This window comes from Psittacula echo, assembly GCF_963264785.1.
Source record: "Psittacula echo genome assembly, chromosome: 4".
Lineage (NCBI taxonomy): Eukaryota > Metazoa > Chordata > Aves > Psittaciformes > Psittacidae > Psittacula > Psittacula echo.
Genome location: NC_137738.1, coordinates 93527634 through 93552304, shown reverse-complemented (window position 1 = coordinate 93552304; position 24671 = coordinate 93527634). Strand labels below are relative to the sequence as shown.

Sequence of the window (24671 nt, the reverse complement as noted above, 5' to 3'; positions counted from 1 at the left end):
GGACAAGGTGTAACGGGTTCAAACTTAAACAGGAGAAGTTTAGATTGGATATAAGGAAGAAATTCTTTACTGTGAGGGTGGTGAGGCACTGGAATGGGTTGCCCAGGGAGGTTGTGAGTGCTCCATCCTTGGCGGTGTTCAAGGCCAGGTGGGATGAGGCCTTGTGTGGCATGGTTTAGTGTGAGGTGTCCCTGCCCATGGCAGGGGGTTGGAACTAGATGATCTTAAGGTCCTTTCCAACCCTAACTATTCTATGATTCTATGATTTTAGTAGGGGAATTTTTGTCCATTGGTGGCTTATGCTCTTAGTATTGCAAGAAATGCTGTTGTATTTTAAGAAACAAATTTCTGATCGTGTTGGAACAGGTAGAAGCTGTGTAGAAGTTCCTTGGTTCTACAAAGTAGAAAAAGGCCAAGGCATTTATGATGTCTCCCACTTTCAATTGCCTTATCTGTCTCCTCTGCAGTCACAGTTGTTAAGGGCAGGGGGAGAACTTCGTGAGAGATACATTCTTCAGAAAGTATTGTGATAGGGAAAGGTTAGGGTTTTTTTTGTCAAACTTCATATAAAATGCGGAGGTGTTATGTTTGTCAGGGGGTTGTGCTGGTTCAGTGATGTTGAGTCACTAAACAGTAAATTGGCTTCATTAAAGGTCTAATGAATACCAGAACCTATGCAAGCAAATTTGTAAGAACATGTAGTCGGATGTGATATGGGATGGAATGGGTGGATGGCCAAAGTAAAGTGTGGTTGCTGCCTTTTATTGTTAGCAAGGCATTAGATCAGCAAATCATACCTGATCTGCACCTTTTATGTTCATGGATAAAGAAATATCTACCAGCAGATGTTCACAGGTAAATACATCACGTGAAGTGAGTCTCAGCTGAATTTATTGCACAATATTCAAGTAACTTACCTACGTGACTCTGTTATTACAGCAGATACGCTATAGAAGCTGCTATGTGAGAATAGGCTTTCAGGAACTTCTAATTTATGTCCAGCTTATATTTACAGGAAAGTGCTTGAAGCAGGTTATGATTGAAACATGCTTCGAGAAGCCACTCTCTTCCTACTTCTTGAGCGTCATTTGATGAGTTGACTTAATGTGAAAATAGTGGCTCCTACTTCCAGTTTCTGTCTATTTTTTTGAGCTCAGATTGTCTCAGCTCCAGTTATCTAAAGATCTAAAATGTGTAGGGAGTCTGATAAATTAAAAGATCCGTAATAATAGTGACAAGTGTTTATCTTTTATGTATGTTAGCATGTCAGAACATGATAGGGACTATAGTGTAAGCATCGGACTCCTTACTCTTAATGCCATGACCGGTAAGTTACAGATGACATGAAAAGTGTCCCATTTTCTTCCTGTCTTTGTGAGGAAGAGAACTATTCTGCTAACCTTATTTACAATTCTAAGGAGTAACTTTCATTACTATAAAGTTATTTGCTGTTACTTTTTTGGAGGCATTTTTCCCCAACATTATGAGCAGTAGCAACTACACCATTGCCTCCTTTGAAAGATGATGGTTTTATCAAGACAAAACAGTGAGAGCAGACCTGTGACTAGTTAATGGACTGTAATACCTGTCAGACCAGAGTATGAGATGAAAAAACTCCAAAGCACACTATAAAGCAAAACTGTTTAGGATTAGAAAAAGAAGTACTATCTGATAACTACCAGAGCTGGAAGTACTTACTATCTGATAACTACCAGGGCTGAAAGATTTAGTATCTCATTCCTAGATGTGTGCAAGTTCTTGCAGCAGTTTTTGTTTAACACTGGGAAGATCTTAAAAGCAACATTTCCTTCAACATGCTTTCTGAAGAGTAAAGCCTCTGCATTGTTGATTTGGCACCTGCCATAGCATAGTGAAAGGTAGGAAAACCAACCTCTCTGATTGATGAATCTGCCAAAAATGTCTGGATGTGCTGGAGTTAGGATAAGAGAGCCAATTCATTGTATAGTTCAGTAAAATTTATGAGTGTGTGGGCTTAAAACCAAATGCAGTGCTGTTGTCAGTAGTATGCTGAAAAGGAAAAATGTGCTATTCAGTCTCTCCTGGCCATAGCTGTACTTGATGGCCATAAAAACATGAAATCTACACCATATCATGTAGAGTGAATGAAAGCATGAAATTATGAAAAATGAAAATGAGAGATGTACTCGGAGTTTATTCCCAAAACCCATTTAATTTAGGGAATTAAAGAATTGTATTCAGTACGTTAAATGGAATTACTCATGAGATTAACAGGGTGCAATTGGAGTTGATTGTGGAGTGTTCATGGGAAGAAAGTAGATTAAAAAAGAATGACAGAATAAAATTCAAAATCACAAATTGTTGGGAGCATGTTGGTTGCTAAGGGAAACACTGTATATGGAAACATGGTGGATAAAAACATAACAAGGTAATGTGATCCCAAGGCTCCTTTCTGACACAGGTTAATCTCCTGGGCTCTCTGAAGCTCTTGGGCTGGGTATGACTGAAGCCCAAAAGCATAAAAACAGGAATGGGGACCTGCAGCTTTTCATGTCTACAAGTTAGAAATAATCCATCTGATTTTTTGAGAGTTACCAATTGCACTTGACTGTTAACAAAGTGCTCTTTCTTCTCTTGCTTTTTCAATGCATATAGATGGAAACTTTTCAAAGTTACTACATATTGAGATCTGTCTAATTCTTAAAATTAAAGAACAAAACATTGAAAACAGTACTCTTAAAATGAATAGTAATTAATTACTCATGTAATTGCATTAATTAAACTTGGCTATGCAATTAGGGAGCTAATTACCTTTAAAATGCAATTGCACATTTCAATCACTGCCCACACCCCAGGGATCACCCGGTTTTTTTTCTTCTCTCTCATTAGACCTTCTGTAATCTCCTTTCTTCTGTGCTGATTGAAGCTGAGAACATGCATGTGTAGATGTGCGTTTGCTTTCTCCAGCAAATGTGTCCTGTTTAAACTTTAAAATGCTTTTTTGTTGTACCATTTGATTAAAAAACAAGTAAGCAAAAACCCGCAAACAAAATGTACATGCTACAGTGTGCATTCATGTTGTTGCATGGAGTTGTACAAGATGTCTCCACTGAGTTATTATTCCTATTCTATATTAATACAGTGGCCTTCTATGACTGTTTTATTGCCTTGAGTATCGTATAGTTATATATACTGTATACAGTTAGTATCTTTTTCTCCTCTTTTTTACAGCTAATAGCTATTGGCTATACATTTCATCCAATTTCCAGAATCTTTGTTTTCAGCGTAGCTTTTTTCCCTGAGAGATTTTGACCCTTTTTGTGTGACAGTTTGTCATCAGCAGATTTTATAGGTGTTTTCCTACTATGTATGATGGCAGTCCTTACTGTAAACATTTAATAGAATAATCCTTGGAGCTTCACTTATAACCTGCTTTCTGTACAGCAGCACAGCTTTTGACATAAAATCTTTCTCATTAGCTAGTTTCTGTCTTGCCTTACAGTTGTTAAAGTTCTTATCTTAGTAATTTTATGCAATATACTGTATCCAGAACTCTGAAGGCCTTGAAATATGCTATTTTTGTTGTAATCAACATTACCCAAATAGTATAGCAGGGAATGATTTTGCTAGTACATTTCTGCTACCTGGTAAAGGTCTTACAGTCTAAATCCATAGAAGGTCCCACAACAAACAATTTGAATTTTTTTTGAAAGAAGGTTTAACTTCTAAAATGCATTTTGAAAGAGCAATGATGCAGTGTGTATTTTCATACTTACTTGTTATTAGCTGTGTTACTGTGCTATGGTATGATGTGTCATCACAGTACTAATTTTTGTGAAACTGAAGTTTCTGTGAAACTGCTCGTTACTCTCTTGTACAGCCACGGCAGTTAATACTTCTGCTTTCCAAAGCCTCTGGAAGTGTTCTGTTGAATGATGTCCACGGACATTAAGTTAGTCTTCTAGAGGCAAGTCAGGCAGTGTAAATTTAGCAAATTCTAGTTAATTGTTTTCAAATCTGATTTATGCTGTCTGTGAGGCATTTTGTATGTTTTTGATTGCTAAAATGCATCAGTAAAGGTTGGGAGGAGTTTCTGCTGGTTGAGTCTTCATATGTTTTAACTCCTTATTTACAGTTGAAAAGTTAAACTTACTTAAACTGAAGAGCTGATCACTGCCTTGTATGAAATATTCCAGGGACTTACTATTTAACGTCCTGGAAAATACATTTTGGAACCTGTTTTGACTCCCTGAGAAGATCAGCTATTCAGTTCACTCATGTAGGACTGGCTGCCGAAACCTTCAAAAATATACTTACTAATACTCACCTGTAGGTGTATTGAAAGTCGCTTAATTTAAATTTCATGATGTCTGACTCTGAAAGTCTCTATGCATCTTGGGCATCTTTTGAGTTGTTGAATATGTTTAATACTCGTTGGGATTGGACCAGTTTTTCTGTGGCTCTAAGGGCTCTGTGGAGCTGGCTGTCATGTTGAGTGTATTTAAAAGCATACAATTGCTCTCTGCTGTTCCAGATCGAAGATAAGGAACATCTGTTGTGGGTTGGGAATGATACCTACTCTTTCCTAGTGTTGATTAATTTCAGGGGAATTACAGACTGATGACAGCATAGTATTTTCTACAGAAGTGCTCAGGAGTTAGGCAGAGGTGCACCATGTAAGAATTGTGGTTCTACAAGACTATTAAGTTAAACATCTTGTAAAATAGAATACAAAGGCCTGTGTTTTTTGAACTTATTTTATAATATTAAAAAAAATATTTTTCCGTTAATATTTTTATCTTCCTTTTCTTGAACAGTTTGGCCTTGCATTTTTCTCTCCTCAGTTCCATGCTAGATACTCATCATATTTTGTTTACTGTGTCTGAAGTTAAAACATTCTAATATGTACTAAAAAAACCCTGTCATTAGATGGCACAATACTAATAATTATGAAGTCCACATCTTGTGGTTGGTATAAGACACAAAACGCAATGGAGAGGTACCTGTGTGGAGGAGAGGGCTGTGCTCATCTGCTGCCTGGCGTGACCCAGCCGTTGCTGATGCTTGCAGGGTGGTGGTGGAATAACTCCATTTCGGTCACCTCTTGCTATTTCCGATGGATTAAGGAGGAGAGTGCTTGGAGGGGAGCAATGGCAGGCCACCCTGCTCGCTGCCAGCATTGCCCTGCCCGCAGGTGAGGCTCCTCTCTGGATAGGCAAAAATATTTTCAGATGATCATCTTAGCTTCCACCAGCAGTTGGCAGAAATTGTCTCCAAGAGATGATTTTCCTACTGAAAATAGGAGAATAATGAAAATAGCAAAAATGGTGGTGATGATGTCTGGTTTTCCTATCCTAAGAAATATTTGAGTGAAAACCAAGTGTAGTTGTGCACTCATTTCGTAATGATTTTCCCATTAGCTGTGTGCAGCTTTTTTAAAGCTTGCAGAGAAACTTATTTGGTATATCATAAATATTGTGAAAATGAGGTCTGTCAGTTTAGTTGCGTGTGATTACCTACCTTGGTAACATTTCCTTATCCTTGCTGTGAATTCCAGTGCATTTTTGTCCCCTAGATGTGGTGGGAGTTGTATATTCCCAGTCTAAATTGACAACTCTGTTAATTAGTCTACGTAAGCTCCACAGTTTGGTGGCTTTTCTTGTGGTTTTGGTGGGGGCTGCATACCAGGCTGAGGTGGTGGCAATATCTCTGGGGAGTCCCAGTCGTGCTGTATGGAAACCCATATGGACTGCTGGGGGACAGGCTGGCATCACCGAACTGCTTCGTCATTGGTGACACAATGTAAGCAGCCCTCTGAACTGTTCCACATGTATCTGGGTACATGAGTGGCAGAGCCTGGCATTTCAGAGTGGTGCCATCCTGGCATGTCTGTTGGTTGACAGGGGATAAGAGAGGAACATTAGACTTTGCAGTTAAAATGCAGTAGCAATTAAATTCTGTGAAGAATTACTATTGATGATCTTAAAGGTCTTTCCAACCTAGATGATTCCATGATTGCAACAGAAGGATATTTCTTGTTTATATTTTTTGTCATGGTTGGTATTATTTGCCTTTTCTATTCTTAAATTTCTGCCTAAACTTTGTTAAAAATGTTCCATTTAAATATTTGAAGCAAAACTCCTCAGGTGTCCTTGAATAGGTAGGCAGGTGGTTTCAGTAGGGTGGGAGAGAGGGAAATAAGGCAATAAAGCATACACAGGCATCTCAGCGGGGTTTTGCTTTTTGTCAGTTTGCATGCGAAATTTGAATAATGGTTGGACTTTCAATGTTTTCCTGGTATCCTGCCACTGCTTTTTTCCATTAATTATCTCATTTCCCTCTCCTTGTTTTCTGTGTTCTGATCATTCTACTCACTTGGCAGATTATAATGAATAGTAGGGTCTTTTGGCTTTGTGCCATGAAAGGTTTTACTCTTGATACCAGTTTTGAGTACAGTGAGTGGAGCTACAGCTGAAGAGCAGATGAACTGGTTTCCTTTTTTTCTGAGACTTCTGCTTTAGTTACTTGTTCAGAGATTTATACCAGTCAAGATACCATTGGGGGATTACCCTAACTGATTGGAGAGGCCTGAGTTCTAACGAATAATGTGGGCTTTGTAAGGTTTGAGCAGATCGTGTTGTAGACATGGAAGTGATGAAAAAGTTTCATTGAAATGATAGAGATCTTTACATGATGTGTCAGGAGGGTGGAATGAAGGGGAACTTTGTATTTAATGGGAATGGATGTGACTCAAGGATTCTTTAATCTCATTTCTAATAATCTTCAGCAGAGAAGTTGTACTTGAATTTGATTGCAAGAGAAGTTGTTTTGGGTTTTTTCTTTTTTGGTGTTTTTTTTTTTTTTCCTAGTTAATAAGCAACTTGTTTAATTGCAAACAAAACTATAGGTAAATTTTAGAGAAGATTTTTCCACCCCAGTCATGCTTTGATCTGGTAATGAAGCCCAGATAACGGGTTTCTTGAATGGCATGAAACCCAGTGGTACATATAATATACCTAAATTGCTTTCTTATATTAATATAAAAATATGGCATTCAGATTTGAAGACATTGTTTTTGAGGAATAACTGAAAAAATTAAAATCTGGGTAGAGACAAAAGCTTCTGCAATGTTGGCAAGAAATCACTGTTATATAGTGTTTAAGCTGAGTATTACTGGAGCAGACATGGGGATTTGGTTAATCATTGTGTAGGCAAAAGCCTTCCTCTTAGTGACATCTCAGGTCTTTCCTTGGAAGCTCTTCCTAGTTGGAGTAAAATATGCAGCACTGTTTAAAAAGTATTATTTTTTTTCATTTGGAGTTTTACAGTTCTTAGCTAGAGCTGAAATCTTACAGATAAATCATACTTGGTACAGTGACGATAGTGGTCGGGAATATAATCTGATCATGTGGAGTTTTACTGTCTAGAATATTGTGGTTTAGAAATGTATAACTTTTTGTGTGTAGTTATAACTTTACAAGTAAGACTTTTTTTTTTTTTTTGTTAATGAACATTATCTCATACTGTTACCACACTATCATGTTAAAGCAAACTATATGTATTTTATAGACATAAAATTATTTCTACTTTTTTCCGTAATCAAATAGGATCTTAAAATGGTTCTCTTGAATCACAACAATTCTTATGGTCGTGTTGACTGCAGAGTTTTTAATGTGAATATTTAGCAAACAAATCAGAAGCCTCATTAAAAGTGTAGCTTTAGGAGTTTGCCACTTTATGTTCTAAAATGTCAGCTGATTTGCTATAGAAAGGAAAAAAAGTAGTGTTGGATTTTTCCATTCAGCTAACCCACCTACTGAAATAATAGTTTTGGAACAGTTGAGTATGGATGCATGGAGCAGGATAGAGAGGAATTTCAATCAGAACAGCAGGAGGGAAAAGTGAAGAGAGCTAATTTGTTAACTTGGGAAGTTGGAGGAAACTTGCATGGAAAAGTACATTGATAGTGCAATGTAATATTGTTCAAATAAACAATTTGCCTCATGGTGGAAATATGCAAGTTTTAAAATACTTCCCGTTATCTGTTCATACAGTCTGGGTTTATCCTTGAATAAAAATACGTTAAATATATCTGTAGTGTTTTAATTAAAATCAATAGGGCAGAATAGGTTTTAACATGGTTGCATAGTGAACCTAATGAGTTCAAGATCCAACAGTGCTGTACAGATTAGTTGCTATCTAGTGGCATTAGCTCATAATGTCTGGCTCTGAGCTTTTAATAAATTAATCAATTAGACTGGGACAACTTGAAACTCTAGATAGTTGGTCTGAAATAAATGACCTAAATGAAAATAACAGTTACATAATCGATAGTACTCATTACTGGTACTGCAAGCAATGGGTTTAATTGTGTTCTCTAATTGCTGTTGCTCTTAAGGTCTGCTTGATTTCAGAGGGGTTCCTTTGTTAATCCATTATAGCGCAGTAGTTGGGACCCTAAATGTAGGGTTTTTTTGGTAAGAATATACAGCTCTAACTTTCCATAATATCCACAGGTTTTAGGACCTGCCCCAAAATGGTGTTCTTTCTTGGACAACTTGACTGAAGAACTGGAAGAGAATCCAGAGAGCACAGTTTATGATGATTACAAATTCGTCACCAGAAAAGACCTTGAAAACTTAGGTAAAGCAGTTGAACATCCTCTTTAGGTGGCTTCTTTGTTCAGTTTTTAATTACTCTCACATGCAAGTTTTGTAATTCTGATGTGATGTATGAAGACTGTTAGAAATTTCACTGGCAGAAGTTTCCTCTAGTCTTCTTGGTTAGTCATATCCCAGACTGATGGATTCTTGTTCGATTCGTGTTCTTTGGTTCCTAACCAGTGCATCATTAGATATTCGTGTTGCAAATATCTAGATGATAATTGACTGATTTAATGTATTTTGGAATCTGTTGTGTGTGCTTTCAGACACTAAATGGAAGGCACAGGAAGAGAAGTTGATCTAGTTTTCAATGTATTTTCAAGGTGCTCAAATAGGATGTTGGAACTCACAGCAAAATCTGCCAAAGGCTACCCTATTTGAATGTAGTAATTTCCAGAAAATACAAATCATTCTGGGGCTAATAGAAGCACAAGTTCATGGAATTGGAATGCTGAGAATGACATAGCAGAGAAGGCAAGCATGCTTCTCTCAAGCCAGTTAGACCTTTTTCTGTCCATTACATATTTTATTTGCAGTGTTTTGATACAGTTTAACTAATTTGCCTTTGGATATGGGAGTTGGGTTTGGCCTTGCAGAAAGCCATAAAAGGAGGAGGTCATACAAAGGACCTGCATCTTCAGTGTTACTATCCTAAAGCAGGTGATCTGTATGTAGCCCTCAGACCCCTATCCAAATTGTAACAGAATAAAGCAATGTAGTATTATCTACAGAGACTTGACTTGGAATACTTATCTGCTTTAAATTCACTATAACTTAGTCAAATTTATTTTGCCATAAATTTAAGCTCTCAAATGAAGAACCAGCCTGAGGGATATTGTATATTTCATATGTCAGGGTTTCTTTGTATTATTGGCCATTAGCTGGAGTACTCATATTTTGGAATATGGAGAAAGATTATTTCCTGGAAACAATTAAAATTTTAGCAAAAACTTTTCTTTCTGAGGCATACAGTGGTTTCTTTCCATTTTTTTGCTATTTAGTGTTCTGGAAGAAGTTTGTTAATTCTTAATTTCTGAAGATTTGGGGGTTGTGGAGGATATTTTGCTATTAAAACCTTTTCTTTTTCTCAGACTTGGAATTTGGTGATGATACAGGGAAAGAAAATGAGAGAACTCTTAAGTATTCATTCTTACGTAGGTTAGGGCTTAGCGTGACACTTTTATGACATGTTTTTTTTCAACATGTTGTTTCTTCAAGGAAAGTTACAAAAGGCAAAATACTTTAATTAAAAACATCTCTATACCACACTAGAAAAGTGATTGTCAAACATCTATGGGCTTTAAAAAAAAAAATCCTCTTGAATTTTCCTTTCTAAACTGTTACGGAATGGAAAGCATGTGGGCGTTTTTAAAAGTGCACAGTAATATATGTTATGGCAAGAAAAATGGATTTTTGTGGCTCTGAAGCAGCTCAAATTTGCCGGCCAAACTGTGGGGAGCTGGTTTTTTTCTGTTTTGGTTTGTCTTTTTGCATTTTTACTTAGTTTTGATGTAATGGATGTGACTGTTAGACTGATGTGTTGGCACTTTTTGTTTGTCTTGAGTCAGGTAAGTGAAGTGCCTGGCTTGGAACAGGAGTTCTGTAAATATGAAAGCTGTTTGAAATTCTCTGTAACTTTTTTTCCCCTAGGCCTTACTCATCTCATTGGATCATCATTGCTCAGAGCCTATATGCATGGCTTTTTCATGGACATAAGACTTTATCATAAGGTAAAGAAGGCTCATCCGTGTCAGTTTTCATTCTTAGCAATAAAATCTGTGTGTTGGGGTTTTGTTTGGTTCGGTTTTCTGTTTGGGTTTTTTTGTGGATTTTGTGATGGTTGGTTGGTTGGGTTTTTTCTCCAAATAATGGGCTGTGTCCTGTATTAAAGGTATTTTCTTTTTGCTTTCTCCTGCTTGTTCAAAGGCAAAAATGATGGCCAATCCTTTTGCCTATGAAGAATACAGAAGAGAGAAAATAAGGCAGAAGATAGAAGAAACACGTGCACAGAGAGTTCAACTAAAGGTAAATACTTTAAGCAGTGACAGTACTTCTGGGAAAACTAGTCATAAAAAGTAATACACTCTTAAGAATATCTCAGAGATGTAATGACGTAGGATTTGATTCTGTATATCATCAGAGACACAAAATAATTTATAGAACCTTTTGAATGGAGCTGTGTAGTTCTCGTGTGTGTGATACCCACAAATTAAAAATATAGATACCAAGTGTAAAAAAGTAGCTCTCATGACATTTGCCATTTGAGCAGATAACCCACTGGTGAAATTTGCAGTTTCTACTTCTGTCATTAAACTAAATTACTTAAGTCATTAAAACATAATACTCTGGAAAGAGGTATATAAAAACAATATTGTTTTTACAACTAGTAGCTTTGTAGATTGAATTTGCTCAACATACAAGAAGAAATAATTTCTTTTAAGGTACTTTTAAGCTCTTGATGCATTACAGGTTAAAAATTATAAAGTAGTTCCGCTTAAATTTTCCCCAAGTACTATTGCTTTAATAGTACATAGAAATATTTGGAACCAGTCTTGGAGCTTTCCTGAAAGAGTTACAAGAATGAGTAAGAATTCTCTCCTCACCACACTTAGGAATGTAAAGTATGTGTAAAAGACTAATTAACTAATTAATTGCTTTTAGAAACTTCCGAAAGTCAATAAAGAGCTTGCACTCAAACTCATTGAAGAAGAAGGAGAAGAGCAACAGGCTACTAGAAAAAGGAAACAGAAGGTGAGCATTTGTTTTGGGGACTTCTGTAACTGGGGGCATATATCTATATTATATATATTATATATATATATATAATGCTTACAGTATTGAGGTTTTTTGTTGTTGGGTTTGTGGGGGTTTTTTTTCTGCTGTTATGTGGCCAGACATTCAAAATTCCTTTGTCTCTGTTTCTCACATATAACTTATTCTAGTGGGTGGCTTCAAGGCGAATTTTGCAGTAGCTGCAGCACCAAAAAGGCCATGTAGTAACCTAAAGCTTAAAATTATGAAATACTCACTGTGAAGGTAAGGGCCTTGTAGGACTCTGCTAAATGCAGACAACAATGAGTGTTGACCAAAGTTAATTGAAAAAGACCTGTTTGCATTTGGTGGTATTTTGGTGCTGACCATGACAAAACAGATGTTATTGGAAGAATAAATTGCCTTTGTGTACCTGGTTAACAAATATAGCCAAAATTATTTGCTCTTGTGCACCAGGAATTCTTCCTGATCTTGAAAATAATCCATTTTTGTCTTAACTGAAGTCTGAAGTCAAAAAATGAGTTAATGTTTAATATCTAGTGGGGGGGGAGCTTTCTGTGGGTAGCACTTCATAGGTGTTCATTCCCACAGGAATATAGCATACATGTAAGGCAGGCATTAGCTTCGTGTGGCGTCTAATGAAATCCTGTGTGTTATAGCTGATTGGAAGCATTAACTACTGAAGAAGTAGGTGGTGGTAAAACGTTAAATGCAGACAGTATAAGCCAGTTTACAATGGAAATAGGAGTTCAATAACTGGGGGCTGATGCATTTAGGAGTACATACAGATTGTGTTACGAAGCAGACTAACAAAGTATACTTAAAGATGCACGTTCTAGTTATTTTTCTGAAATGGCATTCGAGTCTTAGGAAGAAGATTTTATTTTTGTCTGTATCTTCTCTCCCCACCGCCCCCCCCCTTCTTAGGTAACACTGAAAGTTTAATGCTGGGGTGGAATGAATGTGCCGGTATAAGTTTGGCAATGTTGAAAGATCAGCTTTTTATAGTAAAAAGCTATGTACTCAATGATTTTAAAATGATGACAAGAGGTATTTACGTAAGCTGAAGGTGTAGCTTGAGCTGCTTCTGATTCAACAGTAGCATAATTTATACTGAGTTCATTTTATTTTGACGTGAATGAAACTGCCTTTTCCATTCTGTATGCGAGGGCAGTGAAGAAAAAAATGTAAGATGTATGGAAACCTTCTTATTTTCAGTAAAACAGTAGTAGCATTGCATAAAGACATGTTTACCCTGATAAGTTGTTGCACATGTTGTAGAATCATGCCTGTCAGACAGGGTATTTGCCTTGGAGGTACTTCTGATTAGTCAATAGATATAAACATGTCTCCAGACTAGCTGGCTGAATGTATGAGAAACATTAATTCAAAAATATTAGTAATTGTGTACTTAAGGTGTCTATCGTGTGCATTTAAAAAGACTTGCTTAGAGGTAGCTTTGAATGATATTTATGTAATAAAATATAATAAGCATAAATCTTGATCTTTATGTGACCTGGAAGCATAAAGAAACTGGCATTTCAAATAGTGGCTTTGAGTTATGTTTAATTAAAAAGGTGTTACTTATTTTACCAATGTGTGTTTCAGAATTTTATAACTTATTCATGCTTTGCTGCTTTTCTAGAATCTGCCTAGTCTTCTGAAAGATGATCGTTTTAAGGTCATGTTTGAGAATCCAGATTTCCAGGTGGATGAGCAGAGTGAAGAATTTAGGCTACTTAACCCACTTGTTTCTAAAATAAGTGAGAAAAGAAAGAGGAAACTAAAGATGTTGGAGGAACTGGAAGCACAGGGACAGGTAAAATATTTTCCATTTGGATTAGAAAAAAAATCCATAGTATGATGGTTTTTCCCTTTGTTTCAAGTATTCAGATCTTTCACCTTAGAAAGAAGACAAAGGCAATGCAAGAATATCTTAACAGCTATGGTAATTAAGTGTAATTTATAATGTCGTCCAATTTTTTAGATGTGAACAGTATTGTGTCTACATGAATGTAGGTTTGAAAAACGTAAAATATGTATGTGGAAACAAATTTATAATTATCTTCTGCTTAGTTTGCTGTTCTTTACTTCAAATGTTAGTTCTCTTCAGCTGTATCTATGTAAAAGCTGTCACGTACTCTAATTGCAGGAATGGTTTGAAAAGAAAATTAGTTGATGATTTGTTATTTTATACTATTTTTGTCTGCAGGAAGAGGAGGAAGAACCAGAAGGAAAAGCAAGTGATGCAGAAAGTTCTGAGAGTTCAGATGATGAAAAAGGCTGGGTTGAAGAGGTCAGGAAACAGCGCAAGCTTTTACGCCAAGAGGAAAAAGTAAAGCGGCAGGAAAGGCTCAAGGAAGATCAGCAAACATTACTGAAACCTCAGTTTTTTGAGATTAAAGAAGGAGAGGAATTCAGAAGCTTCAAAGACTCTGCCAAAAAACAAAAATTAATGAAGTAAGACTAATGTTCCTATTTTAATAGCTGGGGGTGGAAGATACTCAAGTATTTCTCTACAGTGCAGGCCAGTGGCATTTTTGGCTTGGAGGTGCTAGCTATTAATGCCACATCTGGCGACTCAAGGGTATAACTTAAAGCATCATAGTTGTTGAAAGCTTTGTTTTGTGGTTAAACAAACACAATGTTTGAAATATGGCAGAGACACAGATGAGTAAGAGATTAATATTCTGAGCCAGATTTGGGGATCCCTTAGTCCGTGTTGGTAAACTGCTACTCTCACAAAAAACACTGTGAGACTTGGTTATATTTCTGCACCATGTGAGTATGAGGTTGACAGTGTGGATGTTTCTCGTCTGTCCCTCCAAAAAGACGTAAAATACTGCATCACTGGTCACTATTTTTGAGGGGAAAATCAAGGTGGTAAAAAAATTAAAATGTTTTATCTGAGTATTTGTATGACATCCAGAAACTTCCAAAAAGCGATGCTGGCCTTACATTGTCAGGCCTTACTATTTCTGGTTTCCTTTTTGCGATACAAAAAATCAGATTTGGTTTTGTTGTTTTGTTTTTTAATTTGGGGTTCCTTGAATTGATGATCAACTAAAGTAATTGGGTACTGTATACAGTATGTCATACTAAAGGACTTGGCTTTGAGTATGTCAAACTAGAGCACTTTGAAGTGCTTAATGCCTGAAAATTTCACTGATATTTTTTGTAGCCCTTTGGAAGATGAGATTTAATAGCCTTTTATTATTTGGAGTGTAGACACTAATACTGAAAATTTGAAACACAATAGTTTCAAAGATCTTGCAGCGTTCTGGGTGCAGAGCAGAACTGATGTTGGAAACAAGTGCTGGGCTAGGTGGATCTCATAATAGCCATCACATTTTTGCTTAGAATGAAATTATACAGTCAAAGGAAGTGAATAATATATATATAATGGGGCTGTTTCTTCATGTCCCTAATGACTAACTCTACAGCCTGGTTGTTTTGTGATGGAAGTTTTCTGGAGTTACGTCGAGAAATATTTGATAAAAATTCAGCCTGTCCCTTAAATGTGCAAGATTTTAACTGGAATCATAATGTAAAATGGTCTTTAAGGATTACTGGGACAATGTTTTTACAGTAATCTAGTAGTCTGTTTTCCATCTTGTACCTCTTTAAATAGAAGTAGTAGTTTTTATAAATTGGGGTTTATAGCGGTTCTGCAGAACTAATTCCCCTGTTTTCCTTAGCTGGTTTTTATCAGCAAGTGTTTTAACACAGAGGTTTTTCTTTGTTCTTCATATTGAATATATTCATACACTGAACTTTAACATTCTTAGATTTCTTCATCAACTTGTGATTATTTTTCTTTTCCAGAAGATGAAGCAATTTTTTACTTTTGTCAGGAGAAAACCCACACTGGACACTCTGTCAGAGTATTGTGGGTTAAGGAAGTTTTTTACATGGTACTTAGATTTATAGTCATATTAGCAAGTGACTTGAAAGGAACAAGATACTGGTCAAATGACACTGTATTCTCATTGCCATTGGAATGCTTCACTAAAAGACAGTATGGCTGCAGCCTACTCACATACTGAGTTTTTTACACATATTCAGCTGCTGACCTCAAAAGAAAATTCTCAAGGACACTCAATTAAAAATATTAAGGTTTCATTTTGTTCAGAACGTGGAAAGCTTAAATGTGAACAGGGATACTGAAAGTTAAGTAAATAAGCCAAGACAAATGTAAGGAAGAGAAACATTTGGAAAAAAAATAGTACAGTGTAACACAGGTCAAAGTAAATTCTTTCATCTGGTGTACTGAGGAAGAAAAATCATTGCTTCAGCTTGTGAAAAATGAAAGCAAATACCACAGACCTGCCCCGTGGAAGGAGGAATATCAATGATGACATAAACCACAGAAAGACTTCTAGGAGACTGCTTTTAGGAAGAAGAGAATGTGTCATAAGATTTGATGCTAATTTTTTGCAGAATATTTTGCAAGGTGGGATAGAATCATAGAGTAGTTTGAGTTGGAAGGGACTTTTAAAGGTCATCTAGTTCCAACCCCCTGCCATGGGCAGGGACATCTTCAACTAGATCAGGTTGCTTTAGAACATCCAGCCTGGCCTTGAATGTCTCCAGGGATTGGGCATCCACCACCTCTGAGCAGCCTGTGCCGGCATTTTACCACCATCATTGTAAAAAATATCTTCCTCATGTCTGGAATAATAGAATCATAATTAGGAGGCTCAGGTTACATACCCTCTCTGTGGCAGATGCACAGATGGAGTGTAATGTAAAATGTTAAAAAAGGGAAAAAGAATAAGGAGAAAGGAGAGAAAATTGAGGGTGGAATAGGATGACCAAAAAATGGATATGACAGCATCACATCCTTTCTGATTTTCTGACTTGCTGTCATTGAATTGTCTTTTCATTGTTGTTTTTTGTTTCTATCTAAGTAGTTAGCTCTCTAGTCACTGATACCATTTATGCTCATCCAGAAACTCCAGTATGGAGTTTGATATTTGTCGAATTCTTAGACAAGATGTATAAATTAACAGCTGGTATCTGTTTCTTATATATTGTTCTGTAATCACAATGACTTACGTTGCGTGGTGAGCTAACTTGTTTGGTTAAAAAGCATTTTCACATATTAGGATTTTATGAAGAAAATACTGAAATATGTTTTCAGCTGGCCTTATTCACTGATAAGTAGTCAGCATAAAAATAATTAATTCAAGTAACGTACTGAAAATTGGAAAGACTGTAGTGGCATGTACAATCTGGTGAGGCTGGCATGTTTGTCTTTGATTTGATTTATCCAAGTTACGGAATGATGGTTTGTGACCAATATAATTAAGTACCTTAATACCTTCACTATGCATTTAATGGCTAGGTGTTCTTTTTTTCTCTAATCGTATAATGTTCTACCTGAGGAAACAGTTTATGACTTATATAAAACTGGGTGTTTCTTTCAACATGTTCCTGACTCAGCACGGCTCCAAGCCCAGCTTCTAAAGCACTGGTGCGTACTATAAATTTCTTCATAGGCCAACAGTCTACGCATTTCTTTGCACAGGAAAGCTACAAAATTTACTCATGGTTATAAAAACTTCCTTGTCTCAAATCCATCTACATTTCGTTTTCCCTTTTTGCACTCCAATGCTTGCACATAAAAATCTGCAGAACTTTGCTTTATTTACTTACTGCATAAGTTCTTTGCAAAGTGACTTAAAAGGAATCCAGAAAAGGAAAGGGCATTTATCAGTGTGCTGAGAGCTCTTTTGATTTTCTTGATGTTCCATTAAACGTTTGTTATTGAAGTTAGAGCATGTCAAAATGAAAAACTACAGTAGTCATGCTTTATAAACTATGACAGTCACTGTATATGTCTTCAGAGATGGGCAAGAAAGCCAACAAAAGCATAGTTGACATTCCTAGGTATTGGTAAAGTAAAACGGCAAGAAAAGTCTTGAAAAGCTGCTCTCCTTATAATGAGGAAAAAGAAGAGGTGCCTGGGCAACTTTGTTGTTTGTTTTATACTGCAGGGCAGGGGAAGTTGCTTTTAATAACAGTGTTACTGCATCCCTTGAATCAGTTGGTTGTGAATGATTTAAACAAACACAACAGCTGGGTTAGTTGTGTATCAGTGTGTGCAATTCACTATCATTTGAGGTCTGCACATTTTCAGATAAATACAGCCATACCTGTGTTTGTTCAGTAAAACAGGAACCCCACAGTGCTTTGCTAATATCAACTCATTTTAGTTTTTCTCCTGACTGAAGCATTACCTAGGCAGTCATGCTGAATAATTGCTGGGTAGTAGCCATATTTCTCCAGTTCACTTTCAAAGGGGAGGAAAATAGGACTTCACTTGAATGTAGAAATCCCACCACAATGTCAGTGACTGATCTTCTGCCATAGTTAGCTCTAAGGCTTAGCTTGTCTTCCTGATTCACACGGAGGGAACAAGTTTTTACATGTACTGAATGAAAAACGTACTACAGAAAAAAAATACAATCAAAGTACCTAGTCATGAGAAATAAAGTAATTCTTGACATTAATTTTTTATTGTTAATCTGAAAAGTCTTTGTTACGTAAAATGGCTCATTAACCAAAATTCAGTGGACTTCAGAGGCTTCATGCATAGGCCACAGTCCATGAGCCCTTCATCCATAGTAAATGCCATCAACTTTGATGGCTGCTAGTCATCTGTATTTTCATGATGATTTGTTTTCCACTTTAAAACTTGTACAAAAAATATGTCTTAGCCCTTTTCAGAGAGATGTCATAGAGCATCAATAGCAGCATCTCAAATTGCAGAAACTAATTTCATTTACAGTTAAGTGAATGTTTTCTAAGCATATTGCGGAGTGAGTTTGTCTGATCCTACAGGCCATGCCATATTCTCAGGTGGCACTGTGTACTCATAGCACCCACATTATAGAAGGGAGGACAAGCCATGTCAGGACTCACAGGTGCCTTTTGGGAGGCTGGCTGAAGCCAGCACCATCCCTGCCTGCCTGCCTGCCTCACCCTATGCTGGAGGCTATGCGGGAACAAGGCGTATTTCCACTCCTCAGCTGTTCCAGTTTACAACCCAATGTAACTGAACTCAGCAATGGTAATACTAAATATCAGCTTGCAACCTAGAGCAGCTGCGGCATGTCCATGTGTCTTGTCTTTGTAGGACATCCTCCAGTGGAGGAGAGCTGAAAGCAGTATCTGTTTAGGTCGCAACAGCTACTACCTCCTCCTCTGTAGAAATGCCACACTTCAATGCCCAAGGAAGAGGTTCTGTACGAGGTTGTTTACAGAAACTAATGGACAAGCACAGCGTGCTTGAAGGCATGTGCTTATGTGTATCTGCTCTCTGGGGTCAGGGTCTGTCTTATCACATTCACTTTTTTGCAATGTTCTTTTACTTAGAAAACTGTTTACATTAGACTATTGCAAGCGCAGTGTCTGAACAGTCATTTGTATTTGGACTCGTTTGTCTCCATCACTGAAGTGATTTATCTGGTGGTGATGTATTTGAGATTATTTCCTTCCCTCAAAAGTGTTTGCAATTCAGAAATAATGAGATTTCAAGAAAATTGTATATATCTAGGCCTTTGGGGTTGTTTTTTTTTGGGGGGGGCGGGGGTGCAGATGTCTCTTACTGTGCAGCTGAATATTCCTGACTTTTTCTGACATTTTGTAGAGAACTGTGGCGATGGAAGGGTATGGTGTCTTTCTCAACTAGAGTCCTGTTGCTTTTTTAGCAGAAAAACCAGTGAGTTTTACATAAATTTTGGAAGTGTTTCTACTGAAAGCAATATCTGGAGGGAATGATTTGAACTTGTCTATTTTCTGTTTACTGAATGTTTATTTTTTAGAGTTCTGGCATTTCAGAGAAATTGAGATTACTTTTGACTGCATTATCAGTCTTTATTATAATAAAAAGATAACAAGAATGGGGACTAATGTTAATTATTCTCTGCAGGAAAACTCTTGGAGATCGTTTAAAGCTTGAAGAAAAACTTGGCACGCTGAATGTGTCTGATACCACGGTAGGCAGCAAACAGGCAACATTCAAATTAAAGAAGGTAAGCTATATATGTAATTTTTTTAAGATAATACACAAGTAACTTTAGTTTTTGCATGAAAGAACAGGAACTTTAAAACCGTCAAACAAATGTCCCTCTTCGTTTCTTTATAAGCTGCCAACTCTTCTGCTTCTTGCCAAGAGAATGAAAGCCTCCGGTAGTATTCTGTGTGTTTATATCCTTATAACTCAGGCAGCACTCATAAAATCTTATGTTCTGGTGGAAAATAATGGCTCCCATCTTCTAATAGTTTATGTGCAGACATACCATCAGAAGCTTGTGACCTTACCTGACTTCTGTGCCAGGACTGATCAGATCTTGATCGCAGGTCCAATAGATAACAGGCTTTCTCTTGGTTGATAATGTTGCTAGGCCTCAGCATGATAAAAACAAAGCTCCTAACTACATTTGTCATTGAACTTGTGTAACGGATCACAAGAATGAGCTCTGGTCCTGTTCTACTTGACAAATTCCACTGGAAGTGTGTAATTGACTGCTGCCTATCTGCCTTTCCTAAATGGTTTTGATTTCCCATCCTAAGGAATTTTGTAAATCACAGACAGGTGATTAATTTGTAGTGTAGGCAGAGTTAATTGCATGTAGAACACTTAAGGATTTTTGTTAGAAAATTGCTTTAGAACTGAGGAAGGGACACAATGTAAAACCAGAAGACTGATATTAATTGATGTTAAGCTGACAAAATGTACTTGAGTTAAAACTGATTTTCTTCAGGTAAACCTCTATGCTGTAGTATGTTTCTCCTTATCAGTGGTCAAATGTTATTCTCATCAGTAAAACTGCTGCTAAAGAATGGCTAAAAGTAGTTATTTGATTTTACATTGGGTATGCCTGAAAAAAAAAAGTATTAAATAACCCAGATGTATTGGACTATTTCTATCTTACCTGTTTTACCTGATTATTTTCTGTTTGCAGACATCCTTTTTCATATGCTTTTGATTCCTTTATTGCTGGAATTTAAAACGTATTGACTGTGGAATTCCTCTGCAGTGCTGTGTAGGATAACAGTTCGGGGGATTTTACTAACTGCTGTAACTGATACGTTAGTGTCTTGCAGCTAATTAAATGGGCATTGCAGGCTTCGAAAGCACAGCCTTGTTTAATAGTAGCTTTAACTTAGAAAGCACAAAGCCACAAGGTTTCTTGCAGTTGGTGATGAGCAATGAACTATCACCTTCTTACTAACAGTTTTGTGAAGATTTGGGAGTAAGGTGGGAGAAGACAGATACAGCGGTGCTTCAGAATGCCATTTTTACTTGATACCATCAGATACGCTATAGCTTTGAAGTCTTAAATTATTTTGCTGCTAACGTATATTGATTTTTTTTTTTAACTGATGTTGCTTTATTGAAATGTGTACATTGTGCTCATTTGCATTAAAACACTTTTTAAAGTTTAATTAAAAGAAAAATAATGCGTCTACAGTGGAGATCTTTCCTCCTATCAACAGAATAGCAAAATAAGACTTACCAGTCTTTTTCTCAAATAAACAGACCCTGTGTATATATTCTTAAGTCTCAGGGAAGCAGGGACAGCTAGGAAGAGATAATGCTATGCAGTATGCTCTTGTTCTCACACTCCTTTTCAGAGGATGAAAAGATGAAGTTGGCAGTCCAAAAAGGGGGTTTTAGTGTTGCTCTCATCATCAACTTCCACTTTGTGGTGCCATTTCCTTAAAGCACAGGTGTGTTTAGGAGTAGGTGGGAAGATTTAATAGGGGAGAGAATTGTGTTTCAATAGGATTGGTATCACTCAAACTTGCAAGTCAATGGAATTGGGACTGAACTTGGCTGCTGCAGCTGCAGTATGTTACCAGCTTCCTGAATGCCCACCAACCACTGACAGACCAAACAATGAGAATGTCATTGATATTTCCCAGTTTAGTTCTCAGGGGGTTTTGGTATGGTGTAGTATCCTGGTTTTGCATTTTCAGCATGCTTTATCATAGCAAATATATATTTTAGAAACCCTGCTATTTTGTTATACCTAAGCACTTATACTACTCAGGAGGTATAGAGGACATTAAAAAAACCCAACAAAATACACAAAAACAAACCACAAAGCTTCAAATAAAATCACAATCATTTAATTTCAATACAGTAGCGGTAGGAGTCAACATTTAAATTAAGATTTCCCAAGACTGTTTCAAGTGAAGTCTGGAGGGAGAAACTAGTTACATATTTAAATTCTTGCAGTGAAACAGGAGTCAATAAATTCCATGAAGTCTAGAGACCATTAGCTTTTACTACCAAGATACCATTATGGGCTTATTGCTACAGAGAATGACCTGGTTCATATCTTGCCTCAGCCAAAATGCTGCCTCTGCATGTAAATCTGGAGCTCAAGTTTAAATGGTGGTTTAGTGGAAGATTCAGGGAGAGATGGGCTGGTGCATGAATACTGCTACTGATAGAATTAGGTGCAGTGGGGATGCAGCTACATATTCAGTAATTCTTCTGTCACACTATGAATGCAGTTATCCTGTGCTGCTATTGAAATTGCTCTAGTTGCTGCCTGAGCTTGGCTAGTCATGTCTCTAGTTGCAGTTTATGCTTAGTTTGAAGACAAGCCTTAGTCTTTCAAAGAAAATAGTTCATGGCTGTAAGAGCCACTTCATCTATGTGGTGTGTAAATGAAACCCTTTCATCGTGTTTTTGATGAAGAGGAAAAATGTTAGTAGAGCATGTGCCACAGAAGCAGAGATTTACAATTATTTTCATGTGGCAAGTCATTCTAGAATTGCATACAGCTTATCATTCTAAGAACACTTTTTAGAAAACTTGTAGGTTTCAGCAAATTTAAGTAACTGGTCTGTCTTTTTAAAATCCATTTGTGCAAATATTAAATGTGGGAATGCTAGTTAACCAAAGGGGGTACTGAATAGCCTCAAGTTATGCTCTGCTTGCTTAGGGACATTAAATGATAAATTCTGCATAGCTCAAATTGTGTTTTACTTTCTTAAGGGCACTAAATGTTAAAATCTGGACTGTAATTTTTACAGTCTACTGTTAAACACTGGTTTTCATCTGAAATGCATTATTTTATTCACTGGTTTTTGCTGTCTTTGTCTTAAATAGTTGCTCTGAGTTACTTGGAATGATAATGCCTAGGGACACCCAGAATTAAGTTTAAGACAAGATAGTATGGGCCCATTTACAGTAACATATCCATATTTCCTTAATGGAATTCTGACTTGATGTCTAGATACTTGAACAATGAGGTGATATGTAGGTTTATAAGAACCTGAGTCTATTTTTGTTTTAATATTCCAGTCAGAGCAGCAAAGGAAACAGCAGGAAGCTGAGAAAAGACATCGTCAAGAGAGGAAAACCCTTAGGCGCCCTGCTAGTCATCTCAAGAGCAAACGAGGAAGAGGACGACCGTTTCATTGATTTATGTTATCTTTTTAAGAAACTTAGTTTTTATTTGAAATGGGGACTTTTTCAAACTGGGACACTGTACCAATGTATTTATATTTTGTTCATTGATGAACACAAAAGCCAGAACTTGTGAAACCCTGTGTTAATTATTGGGAAAGTTTATGAAGGTAAAAGCATTGATAGAGGACACTACAGGTATGGTTTGTTATAAACTCCAGTGTGAACTGTATTTGTGCAGAAATCAACAGCAACTGGTTATTTTGTAACCCGAGATGTTTTCTATATGAGAATTCATGTTTACAACAAGGCTGCCTGGTTTTTATTTAACTTAAGAGTTGTGGGGTTTTGTTTTCTGAAATCTTTGTGTGTGATCAAGGATAAGTTGCTTTGTCTTAAAAACTTACCTTTAAAAGGGCACAACATTTTTCTTTTATGGTTCTAAAAGGATGACACACAATTGTGTTTTTTAAAAACTGACTTTGGCTTTACTTTCTTGGGTTGCCTTAGTAGCCAGGAAGAGGTACAAATGGTTGTCAAGAGGGCAATTGGGAATGCCTGGTTCAGATTCTTCTAAGGCACTCTATAAGGAAGCGTGTCTTGCCACACCAATGTACAAAGGGGACTCTTGAAAACATAGTTTTATTAAGTTAAGCTTCATGGATATTGCCTTTACTCAGAATCCTTAGGACCAGATTTAATACATTTTGGTAAGCCAGCTGTGTTTCAACATGACCAAGTGATGTATGTTCACATAATAAACATATTAAGGCCATACCAGTAGCCTCCTATCCTTCAAAAAGTTAATTTAAATAACTTCAGAAGCTAGAACCTATGTTAAGAAAATGGTAGATCTTTTCTATGTCTTCTTCTGATTCCCCAAATCATACTTGTTGCTAACCAGGGTACGGCATCGCTTCTTGACTTTGACCTTGCAACCCATCATTTATATAAGTAGTTCACCACTTAAGAAAATAAATGATTTTTTACCTTTGATCCTAAAGGAGTTTTGTTTATTGCTGTTTAAAAGGCTTTTTAAATTGTCTTTTTTGCTAAATCCAAGAAACTGAGCTTTGTATCCAGCAATGATCAGTGAATCTCTGCATTGCACTATGCCTTTTTAAGAGATTTGGAGGTTGTTAAGTATTTTGTTGTATAAACCAGAGAGGCTGTCAGTGTGGTCAGGTCTCCTGGACAGTATTTGCCATAAAAATTCTTTTTGCAGTTACTTCAGTAAAAACCTTAGTTTCTAATAACCAGATGCTTTTTTTTGGTGGGTGTTAGATAATAGAATAATCAGTCACATGGTTAATTTTTTTTCCTCTTCTCCCTTATTTAATTTTACCTGCTTTAGTTCCTTTTTAATGATATGGTTTCCTTCAAGTTAAAAATGCCTTTTGCACCTGGTATTTTCATCTTTAAAACATAAATTGTAACCAACACCTCTCTGTCCTTGCATTCAACTTAGTGATGGGTCTCATTGCCTGCTTTTTACCTCTAGCTGTCAAATTCCTGCACTGACCATAAGCTTCTTATGCTTTCTGTTTAACACAGGACTATCCAGTATTCCTGTGTCAGTCTCACCCATACTGTGTATCAGGTACCATAGTTACTTCTCTGTACCCACTAAGAAAATGTAATGCAGTTGTGATTGCTCCAGGGTATGTCCGTCTTCTTGGAATCTTGTCTTTTGATAACATTCAAGCCGTTCAAATCCTTGCACAGTGACAAGTTAAAAGTTGTACTGGTGCAACATCTTTCCCCTGGAGCATTGTGTTATCTCTTAGAAATTATCTGCATGGAATGCAGGTGTGTTCACTTCA

The 24671-nt window shown here is 36.8% G+C and overlaps 1 protein-coding gene across 1 annotated transcript in view; it reads left to right on the top strand.

Moving 5' to 3' along the window:
• NOL10 (nucleolar protein 10) overlaps positions 1-23865 on the top strand; it is a 55627-nt gene extending 31762 nt beyond the window's left edge. The window contains exons 14-21 of the mRNA XM_080616506.1: positions 8496-8622; positions 10293-10372; positions 10569-10667; positions 11304-11393; positions 13060-13233; positions 13627-13874; positions 19351-19453; positions 22744-23865. Coding sequence (XP_080472632.1) covers positions 8496-8622; positions 10293-10372; positions 10569-10667; positions 11304-11393; positions 13060-13233; positions 13627-13874; positions 19351-19453; positions 22744-22863 — 1041 coding nt within the window. The 3' untranslated portion in view covers positions 22864-23865. The remainder of the gene's footprint in view (positions 1-8495; positions 8623-10292; positions 10373-10568; positions 10668-11303; positions 11394-13059; positions 13234-13626; positions 13875-19350; positions 19454-22743) is intronic.
• The last annotated feature ends 806 nt before the right edge of the window (positions 23866-24671 follow it).